The sequence below is a fragment of the Canis lupus genome, chromosome 24 (genome assembly GCF_003254725.2).
Source record: "Canis lupus dingo isolate Sandy chromosome 24, ASM325472v2, whole genome shotgun sequence".
NCBI lineage: Eukaryota > Metazoa > Chordata > Mammalia > Carnivora > Canidae > Canis > Canis lupus.
In genome coordinates this window covers 18,664,603-18,675,797 of record NC_064266.1, presented here as the reverse complement: position 1 = coordinate 18,675,797, position 11,195 = coordinate 18,664,603, and the positions used below count along the sequence as shown (strand labels likewise).

At 57.2% G+C, this 11,195-nt stretch overlaps 1 protein-coding gene across 3 annotated transcripts in view; it reads left to right on the top strand.

Moving 5' to 3' along the window:
* The first annotated feature begins 706 nt into the window (after nt 1-706).
* EBF4 (EBF family member 4) overlaps nt 707-11,195 on the top strand; it is a 59,465-nt gene continuing 48,976 nt past the window's right edge. For 2 of the 3 annotated variants that reach the window (XR_007405715.1, XM_025469510.1), the window contains exon 1: nt 1,259-1,395. Coding sequence is in view for 2 of the 3 variants with exons in the window: in XM_025469510.1 (XP_025325295.1) it covers nt 1,259-1,395 (137 nt within the window). In the remaining variant the exon portion in view is untranslated. Of the gene's footprint in view, nt 759-1,258; nt 1,396-11,195 lie in introns of those variants that run through there. The other variant, XM_049100762.1, reaches the window with a different exon arrangement.

Sequence of the window (11,195 nt, the reverse complement as noted above, 5' to 3'; positions counted from 1 at the left end):
CCCGGGCTCCGTCCCGCGGCGACCCGGGCGCGGCACAGGTTTCCGAGCTCGGCGTGGCGCGCTCCTCCGGCTTCGGCTCGGCTCCCGCGCCGCGCAGCCCGGCCGCCCCCTGCCCGGGCCTCCCAGGGCGCGCCGGTGCCCCCGTTCCTCCCCGCGGCCTCGGGCAGGCCGCAGCCCCCGGCCCCCGCGCCCGACTCGCCAGGATCCGCCCCGCCGCGGCGGCCCGGGCCCAGCCGCTCCTCCCCCGATGATGTCACGTCCCCGGCCGCCCCTCGGCCGGCCGCGCCGCCCCGCCCCCGCCTCCCCCGGCCCCCGTCCCCTGGGCCCGCCCGCTCCCGCCATCCCTCCTCCCGCCCGCGCTCCCTCCCTTCGACTCCCGCTCCCCCGGGAGCGGCGGCGGCGGCGGCGGCGGCGGGATGGCCCGGGCCCGCGGCCAGGCCCCGGGGAGCGGCGGCCGGCGGCGGCCGCGGCGGGGCGGCGCGGGAACCGGGCCCCGGGGGGAGTCGGCCGGGCTGCTGCTGCTGCTGCTGCTCCAGGTGCTGCCGCCCGGGGCTGCGGCAGGGCCGGGGCGCCGGGGCACGCGGGGCTCCGGCGGCGGCGGCGTCTGCTGGCCCGGCGCTGCCCCTGCCTTTCCCCGGGACGCGCGGCTGCTGCTGCTCCTGCCGCCGCCGCCGCCGCTGTCGCCGCCGCCGCCGCCGCCGCCGCCGCCGCCGCCGCCGCCGCCGAGCTCCGCGCCCGCAGCCTCCGCCTCCCGGATGGTAATCAGCGCCCCGCGCCGGCGCCGCGGGCGGGCGGGAGGTGGGGGGGCGCGAGGGGGAAAGGGCGGGCGGCCCCGCGCCCCCGCCTCGCCGGAGGCAGCTCCCGGGGCGCTCGGGCCCCCCCTCCGACGACCGCGGCCCTGGGCAGCCGCCAGAGCGCGCCTCTGGGGCGCCTCGGCGCGGACCCGGTGCCGGCTCCGCTCCCGCCCTCCCCGCCCCGCTCGCAGTCCGCCCGCCGGCGCTCAGGCCGCGGGGGAATCCCTGCATCTCCCCGCCCCGCGCCCCGGGAGGGAGGGGACGGCGCCGGCGCTGGCGCTCGCGGACCCGCTTTCTCCGAGGGAGCGCCCGAGAGGCGAGCGCGCACCGAGACGCGGGGACCGGGCGCTGCGCTGCGCTCCCGGAGGCGCCCGCTGCCGTCGGGTCGGGCTGAGCCGAGCCGCCCGAAGCCTCGGCTGCACCGCGTTCCCGGCGGCGGGGGCGCCCACCGACTGCGCGCCCTGATGTTCCCCGCGCAGGACACTCTGCCCCGCGGCGGGCTGAACCTGAAGGAGGAGCCGCTGCTGCCCGCCGGCTTGGGCTCGGTGCGCTCCTGGATGCAGGGCGCGGGCATCCTGGACGCCAGCACCGCGGCGCAGAGGTAAGCGCTCGGACGCGACCCGGCGCGCTCGGGGTTGGACGGCTGCGCGCCGCCCTCGCTCGGCCTGCGGGGCCGCTGGGGCGAGCGGTGGGGAGCCCTAACTCTGGACCGCGCGGCCAGCTCGCCCGCCCGCCCGCCCGGCCCGGGCGCCTCTGCTTCCTCCTGAGGATGCGGGGCGGGCCGGGGCGGGGCTTCCGCCACCGCTGCCGCGATCCCAGCTCCGATTTCTGATTTCTGACTGTGCTCGGGGGCCGGGCGATCTACGGCTCTGGAGCAGAAGGGATCCCCGCTGCCCGCAGTCCCTGAACCGTGACCCCCGCCACCGGCCGTCGAGTAACCGACAACCGCTCCTTCGCGGGCAGTCTCAGCGCCTCTCCTGGTCCAATTCCGAGGCTCTCTGCCGCGAAAGGCACAAAACCCAGCCCCCTTTTTGCTTTCCCACGCCCCTCAGAGTTGAAGGAGGGGTGGGTGGGGAGCCAGAGAAGCGGCTAGGGGGCTGAAGAGTGGGGAAGAGCCGAGCTGGACAGTCGCCCTGGCTGGAATGATTGGGGCTGGGGCCGGGCAATCAGGTCCCACCTCTCGGCAAAGTGGTTTCCTGGCGGGCCCTGGGGGAGGCAGAGGGCCCCTGGGAACCCAGCACCCATGCCCATCCCCTCTGCCGCCTTTGCAGGAGTCTGGGCACGGAGCCTGGGTACGGAATGAACTCCGGGGTTTGGAAAGGAAGTGTAAAGGATTTGTTGACCTGCACACACACAGACACACACACCCGGCAACAACTGACCGCAAACTTTTTGTGCCCCTCTTTGTGAGCGTCAGGATGTGTGTGTGTTGAGAGGGGGTGTTCGATATCCTGTGGGAGTTCTCCGTGGTTAGGAGTAGAGATACTGCCTCTGCAGACCTCTGGGGCACGTCGGAGCTGGGCTTCCCTGAGGTCTGAGCAGCTGCTTGTCCAGCAGCCTGAAGGGATTGGATAGGAGGGTTGCCAGGCAGACCAGGCCTGGCACACTGGCCCAACATTCCCCTCCCCTGGCCTGTTTCAGGGACACCACTCCTAGCCCAAGCCCAGCCTCCTCCCTTAACAGACACACACACCTTGTCTCCTCTGCGAAGGGCCCCTGTGTCCTGTGTTTCTGCACTCCTGTCCTTGGTTGACTGTCAGCAGGGAGTGCTTGGGGGCCGAGGTGGGGGGGGGGGGGAAGAGGCGCTGACCCTGTACCTCATCTCTTCAAGAGGAGAAGGTCTTGCCTGTGAATTAAGTACATAGTTTTGCTCATGTTATAACTATATTCCAGAACAATTGGTAAGTAGAAACCAAAATTCTACCTTTTTAATACAACCACCATCAACATGTTAGTGTTTTTCCTTCTGGTCTTTTTTCCCCATTCACGTGTTTTTTGTTTTTTGTTTTTTCTCTCGGACTGTGCATACAGTTCTGTATCCTGCCTGGTTTTCTGTTGGTTCTGACTTAATTTGAGATGGTCGGTTCCTTAATGGGGGTTCCATCTTTTTCTCCACCACCAGCTGTGGTAAGAGCTCCTTGTAAGAGTGGGTGAAGAGTTTCGGGGGGCTCCTGGGGTTTAGGGTTCCTATTTCTCTCTGACCCGAACTTCTGTCCCTGTGTCAAGCCAGGAGGTTTGATGAGGGGGAAGCAGATGTGAAGGATGTGGAAGCAGATGTGGGGTTCTTGTAGCCTATGTGGGTACAGAAATGTGGGGATGGATCCTCTCCTTTCCCAGAAGATCTGACCATCAGCAGTACTGTCTGCACATGGAGCAGTGGGGGGAGGGGGGAGTGTCTTGAGTGGCACTGAGGTGTCCAATCTAAGTCCTGGGGGCCACATCACTGGGACCCCAAAAGCTTCCTCAGTTTGAAGAGGGGCATTTCTTCAGGCCTGGGCTCCTTATTTGCAAGTCCAGAGACACAGATTAGGAGCAAACCCCGGCCCCCATTTGGTTGACTCTGGACCACCTCCTTCCATGAGGGAGCAGGCTAATCCTTTCTCCTCATTCCTCTCAAAGTGGCCCATCATCTCTCCCATTTGTGTCTCAGTCCCCCCCCCCCACACACACACACATCCCCAGTTCTTGGCTCAGATCTTTCCACCCTGAAACAGCAGCAACAAACATTCCTTTCCCCTTCCCTACCTCCCTCTTCAACCTCTCCCTGCCTTCTCTCAAGTTTCCCAGGAACACTGTTCCCCAAGCCTGCTTGGGATCTGCCAGTTGTCTTTGATGCCTTGCTTCACAGCCTCCTGACTGTCAAGGCTTCTAGATATCTCTTCATGCCCGAGGTCAACTTTTAATAATAGCCACCCCTTGCCCTGCACCTCTTTCCTCCATGGCTTGAAGGTTAATCTACCTCTGGTTACCACCTCAGCCTCCTAGCCCACTGCCCCAGCCCCAGCTTCTCACATCTCCCCGAAAACTATGCCATGTCCTGCAGCAGGGGGGTGGAGGGTGGGCAGCAGAGCAATTTTTCCAAAGAACTTTTATTCTTTTATCCTGCCCTTCTCAGATTAAAAACTTCAGTCACCCCCACTTCCTCCCAGGTATTCAGCATTCAGGGCTCACCACTGTCTGACCCCAAACCCCCTTCCAGCCCTGTCATGATGCTTGGCATCCAATGATGCTTCTTGAAACAGTTCCCCTGGCCCCAGCACCCACATGTGCACTGAATAAAGTCTTTGGGTCTGGGGGGGGACCCACCCCAGCCCCTCTTCTATCAGCACCCTCCCACCCAGACCTCAGGAAGAGTTCTCAGGGCTAACCAAGGATGCTGGCCACAGGCCAGAGTCAGCTGTGCCCCACCAGCCCATGCCTCCCTTTAGGTCAAGGATGGTGGCTTATTTGTCCTTGTGTCCACAACACCCAGGGTGGCAATAGTATCTGCCAAAGGAGACAGGAGTGCATGCTAGAAAGTTTCCAGAACCCTTTCTGTTGGGCTCCCCTCCCCGTGTTGGTGGCCTCCAGCATCTACCTGGCTCCAAGAGCCAGATACTGGGCAGCTGCTGCTTCCCAGGTTTATGACGCCAAGTTTTACAGAAGGTGGAGATGGAGAAGGCCCAGAACCTGCCAAGATCAGTGAGGGAGGCTCTCCCAACAGGAAGGAAAGTTCTGAGCAAAAGAGAGGTAGGGAAAAAAGAGAGGCCCTGTGCCCTTGCTCTGGAAGCGATAGGGGAGGGAAGGGAAGTCTGGCTCAGTGGGGCCTGGCAGGATCTTCCCAGTGGTGAGCTCTGCACAAGGACCCCTGGCCAGTGCTGCCACTTTATCTCCAAGTCTGCAGACGGCCAGCCACAACCCGTGTTTCCCAGACTGCAACGCATCCTCTTGCTTGGGTGCTCACCCCTCCCCTCCTGATGTGGTTCCCAGCCCAGGAAGACCCCTGCAGGACCCAAGCCCGCCCTCCCCCTCAAGCGGATCCCAGCACACAAGCAGGCCCTGAGAAAGCCAGCTGGGCTGCCTTTCCTGTAAGCAGCTGCGCGCTAGCCTCCCTGCTAGGAAATGCTTTTGTTTGCTTTAATAATTAATAGCCGCTCCTCAGCCTGGGACCTGGCAGGCAGGCCTGTGGGTGGGCGGTGAGGGGGGTGGGCAGAGAGAAGCACGGTGGGCAGCCTTTAGGTGGAATGGATGGCAAGAGGAGGGGTGGGGGAGCTGGCTCTAGTGAGATCCTTCCCCTCCCCCCACCTCCCTGGGGGGACATTGGTGGCTGAGACAACTTCCTGTGGCAGGTGAGCCCACCCGCCGCCGCCGCCGCCGCCGCCGCTGCTGCTGCTGCTGCTGCTGCTGCTGCTGCTACCTCCCTGGCCCCATGGGCAGTGGGAGTAAGGAATATGAAGCAGCCCCAAAGCCTCCCCTCCCTCTGGACACAGCTTCAGAGCCTCCAGGTCCCCCCTCTGCCCACTTCATCAAGGTGGGCATGCCCCAGTGGGCTGCTTTTATCTTCCTGGTCTGTGGCTCGGCTAACCTCTGTAGTTGGGTTTGGCAGGGCTAGGCCAACAGATCTAGGCTGGAGCCAGGAATGCCAGGCCCAGCGCAATGGCTATCAGTTAGGAGGGAGCAGGGCCAGTGGGACACTTAGAGGAAGAGAGCACACAGAGAAAAGAGAGAACTAGGTAGTGGGCCAGGATGGGGAGAAGAAAGGTTGCAATTAGCCAAGACTTCAGGGAAAGCTGAGACTAGATGAGACACAGGAGACATATACTTTTTGTTCCTTCTACCCTGTGGGGGAGGACAGGTTGAAAGGAGCTTCCCCCTATTGCAGATGACCTTGGGGCTTATCCCCATTTCTCCAGCATCCCAGATTCTGAGGCAGATCAGGCCGAAGCCAAGGCACTGCTCAGAACCTTGGGCTATCAGGGCGAGCAAGAGTTCGGATTTGGTGGGGGATGGGGGGATGGCCAGAAGGTCCAAGGATACCCCTGTGGGAGGCCAAACTCCAGCCTGGGACACTTGTCCTCTGAGGGGTTTGGGATACCTGTTTTAAATTGCTCATAATTATTATAAGCATGCAGTCAGGGTTGTGGGGAGCCCCAAGTGACCTCCTGAGGACATAGCTGAGATGGCGCAGTGCTCTCTGAACTAGAATGCTGTGGCAGGGTCCAGCAGCTACCCGGAGAAGGGCCCTGGTGGATCCTGCCCCACCTTGCGAAGGAGCATCTCCAGGGAGCGCTGAGACCCCAGTAATAGCAGCCAGATAGCTCTGCAGCCCCCACACACGTCCCCCAAGCACAGGCCACCTGAATGGCCTCAGCTGTGAAGGTCGGGTTGTCCTTGGTGTCAACTTTAACCTGGGTTCCCCGCATAGTACTCAGGAAGCCCATGCACATCCATGCTTGCTACAAAGCAGGTGTCCGCAGACCATAAAGTAGCTGCGCAAACCAAAGCTCTTCTGTCACTGTCGCCTTCAACTTATGGGCTATTCCAGAACAGAAGATGGGAAGGGGGGTAGCAGTCCATGGTAGAGATATGAAAATGAGCACTTTCTCCTCCCATGTCTGGGTTCTTTAGTATGAGAGCAAATGCCCCCCCACCCCTCAGCACACTCCAGAGTTGATAGGAAACTCTTTTGGACATTTTGTCGAAAACAATCTTTTTAAGTAAGCCAAGAGATATGTAATTCTTTTTGGAGTCTCACAAAAGTGATTAATGTGGCTGTTTTCGTCATTCAGCTGCATTTATCTGGAAAAGGCACCCATGTGGCATACTTTGTGCGCTAATGATGCTAAGTGAATGAGATTTTTCAGAATTACAGGCTCCAGCAACACATGTACCAGGTGAGGCAGTTCTTATGCCTATCTGCCAGGCTGCAGTCAGTCCTTGGGGCTGTAATTTTACCAGCTTCTAACACACTGCTGGCCTCTGGATGGCTGGTATTTGGTACCCTACCCCACCCATATCCCCTACCCCCCCGCCCCCGGGCCATTGGTAAAGGGTCTGCTTCTCCCATCGTCTGCTTCCTGAGACTTTCTTAGGCTGCCAGAGCCAGCTCTGCCCACTTGCACGCCAGAAATGACGCCCCAGGAGCCACGTTGGTGGATAACTATCCCAGGTCCCTCCTCCAGCCCTCTGGCAGATAACTCTGAAGCACCTGTTCTGGACTGTTTCCCGAGCTCCCACCAGGACCGAGCTGCAGTGGCCCACAGTGGTAACTCATAGATAATACACCCTTAAAGGAGTGCCTTTCCTTCTCTTTCTTATTCCCCAGCCCAGCCAAGTGTTTGCTGGAATCACCTCCCACGTAAGCGGTTGGCATTTGAATCGTAGCCTCTCCAGACTTCAGGGACTCTACTCCTGCTTCCCTTTTTTCTTTTTAGATAAGGGATTCATAACAGTAGACATCCTGGCAGTTACTCCCCTCACCCCAGTGGTGGTATAGGGCAACCCCACCTGGGAGACCACAGATTCAGAGACATTGGCCTTCATCCACATCCGTCTCTAAGCTAGTATGAGAGCAGACAGTAGTCCTACCTCCCACACTTCTGCACCCAGGCTGCACCCAGCAGGAGCACTCCCACCTCTCTGCCAACCCCTGTGTCCATTTTCTGAACTGTCTGAGCCAATCTCTCTTTCTTTCTTTCTGTTCTTTAATTTTGATATGTTTTCTCATTACAAGGGCATCAGTTCTTCCCAAGGGGGGGAAAGCTAAAGTCTCTCCCCTCCCCAACCCTCTCCCTTTGGGGTTTGCACTTTCATTTAGGCATGTGGATTGGTCACCTACTGCCCTTTGGGAGTGGAGGTGCACAGAGGAACCAGGAGAAGGAAGAGATAGCCCAGATCCACCTCATGTTCTTGCTGATGCACTGAGCCTTCTGTGATTATCTGTCTCTTGTTCATAGGAAGTAAGAGAATGGCTTTTTGAAGCAAAACTTTTTCTATTTCACCTTGAGCCTCTCACATGTCCAGCAGGGGTATGAACAGGGTAAACCAGAGACATTCACAGAGCAGGAGTAGCCCTGGGTGTGCCCAGCAGGGGTCTTGCCCACTCTGGAGTTCTGTGGGGGGAGGCGAGGAGATGGGGGGCTGGAGCTGTTACTCATACTGTTCTGTCCCTTTTTTTTTTTTAAAGATGATTTATTTATTTATTCATGAGAGACATACACACACACACACACACACACAGAGAGGCAGAGACACAGGCAGAGGGAGAAGCAGGCTCCATGCAGGGAACCCATCGTGGGACTCGATCCCGGGTCTCCAGGATCACACCCTGGGCTGAAGGCAGCACTAAACCGCTGAGCCACCTGGGCTGACCCTTCTTTTTTTTTTTTTTTTTTTAAGATTTTATTTGTTTATTCATGAGAGACACAGAAAGAGGCAGAGACATAGGCAGAGGGAGAAACAGGCTCCCTGCAGGGACCCCAATGTGGGACTCAATCCCAGGACCCCAGGATCACAACCTGAGCCAAATGCAGACGCTCAACCAGCCACCCAGGTGCCCCTCTGTCCCTGTTCTTAATATTAATCCTCTCTAGGAACTGCAAACTAGCCACTTGTCCCATTGTTTTACCTGGGTGGGTGTGACCCCTGGAGGATGAGGGTGCCTCAGACCCACTCAGCAAGGTGGGGAAGGGAGGATGATACTGGTCTGCCTCATGAGAAGTGGAACAGAGCCTCACCCCACTTCGGGGTCAGGCATAGGCATGTGAGGCAGTGCAACCCCCTCTGCGTCCCCTCCCCCTCCCCATTGGCAGCACTGGATAGTGGTCCACAGGCCCTGGGCAGGGGGCAGGGTACCTGCTTTCTTTCCTTTCCCTTGGTTTCCTGACCTCTCTCCCCAGGAATCCCCTCTTATATGGAGGGCAGCCCCATGAAGGGAGTTTGGCTTGGGACTTAGGCCAGACTTCTCAGGTCTGGTCCTTAGAAGACTGGCAGGAGCTGGCAGCCCAGGACTGACTGATATTGCCAAGAGAGATAGATGAGAAAGGAAACTCATGCCAGCATCACTGATTACTCTTGGCCTGGTCGTGCAGGGGTGTCTGTGAAGAACGGGAATATTGAATGGTGCAGGGGATTGGGTCATTGCTCAGCATCCACCCCTTCTCTATTAAGTAAGGCCCCTTTTCTGAGCCCTCCAGCCCTTCTGTCTGAGAGCCTTCCAGGCACCTTTCTGGTCTAGCTGACGGAATAAGGGGCATAGTGATATGGGAGGATTCCACAAGCCCACTCCTTTCCACCTTTTCTCCCCTCAGGTGGTCCTGGAACCTGACCTGGGGCCAGAAGGAGGAGTCAGTGTTGCTGCCTCATTAGCATATTCATCAGCAGTAATCAGGGACCTGCTGTGATCAAAGCTCTTTGGGCTTCCCTGCCTCTGGGCAAATGGGGAGCTGGACCATCAAGTCCCTGGAAAGGACTTGGTCACCTGAGAGGGACAGGAGGAGAGGGCAGAGGAGGTGGAAAGCTGGAGGGAGGAGGACTCCCCAAGAAAGGGACACGTGTAGAAAGAACCTTTGGTGGGGAAGAGTAGGTATGGGTGGTGCCCTCCAACCCCCCTTGATCAGAAACTAGCAAGACCCATCACTTCTGCCCCTAAAATCAGCACTTCACAAGGACCAGCGAGGCTCCCACACAGGCTTAAGGAGGTGGAACAATTGTCCTTCTATTGTTTATGTATTTATTATAGTATGTACGAGTAAAAACAGGATATCCCAGATATGGTTTTGCATGAAGCAGAGTAAGTAAGTTGATTTAAAATTATGTGAAGAACAGCATTAAGGAGTGATGAATATGGCAGATATTTTCTCAGTGGCACATCCATGATGGACGGACTCTGTTCTGAATGGTTCAAGGCAGCACTCCCTCCTCCCTCATGCTCTCCTCTGCATCCCTGTGGCACCTTCTCAGGCAGCTTCTCTTTTCCCACCACACTGCACCCTCCCCACCCACAGCAGCTTCTAAGCCCCGCCTGGCTTCAGAACCTTCTGCTGGCCCTTCATTGTATTTCTCAAACCCTAGTCCCTTAACAAAATTGACATATTAGTTATCTATTGATACATAAAGTTAGCCCAAAACTCAGCAAGGTCAAACAACAAACATCCATTACCTCACACAGTTCTTTGGGCTTCTCCTGAGGCTGCAGTCCTTTGAAGGCTTCACTGGGACTGTAGATCTTCTTCCAAGGTGGCTCATTCACACAACTGGCAAGCTAAGTGCTGGCTGTAAGAAAGAGACCTTGGTTCTTCTCCATGTAGACCTTCCATACAGCTGTTCGAGTGTCCTCACAACATGACAGCCAGCTTTGCCCCGGGTCACTGATCCAACAGAACAAGGCAGAAGCCACCATGTCTTTTATAACCTAACCTTGGAAATCATATGTCATCACTTGTGCCATATTCTATTGGCCACACAGACCAACCCAGATACAGTCTGGGAGGGTACTACACAAAGGCATAAATCCCCAGGAAGTGGGGATCATGCCAAAATGGCACCCACACATGGGGGGCACTAGCCTCAGCCAAGTCCAGCAAGGTCTATTCCTGGAGGGTGTCCCAGGGACCCCTACATACACTTGTGTGTGCTATAAAGCCTCATTTCCCAGCAACTGTGGCTGTAGCAGCTTTTCTAGAGGGAGGATCTGAACCCATGAGAGACCCAAGGAACACACTTTTCAAAACCTTGGCCCAGAGAAGAAAGTCTAAACTCATGGCCTGGTTTTTGTGACTCTCCAGACTTGGCACTTCCAATGCAACTTTTTCTTCTCTTCACTGCACTTTCTAAAATCTGTGGTCCAGCGACACCAACCCTCACACTCACAGCCATTTCTCATGCTGTTTGTTCTGCCCCATTGCCTGCTACAACTGTTGGACTCCTATTCATTCCTCAAGAACCGGGGGGGAAAGCCACCATCTCCATGAAGGCTTCCTCTCAACTCTTGCAGAAATAATTCCTTTTTTTCTTCCTTTGCTTCTATGGGTTTGTTTTTTGTATAGTAACATCTTTTAGGGAACACTCACCACTTTGTCTTGTGTTATAGCTCTCTGTATCTGTCTTCCCTCTCTCCCAGGCATTTAATTCTGGCCCCACTCAGTGCCGTGTGTCCTGGGCTTGGTACATCTCTGGGGCTGAAGAAATACTTGGTGAACAGAGCCTTTGTTTTTCTCCTCTTCCTCTTGCCCAGCCAGGCCTTGCTTCTGGAAATCATTTCTTTTTCTTCTCTCTCTCTCTCTTTTTTTTTTAAGATTTTACTTTATTTTTTTTATTTTTTTTTAAGATTTTACTTTAAAGTAATCTCTCTCTACACCCAACATGGGGCTTGAGCCCACAACCCCGAGATCAAGAGATCAAGAACATGTCCACCAACTGAGC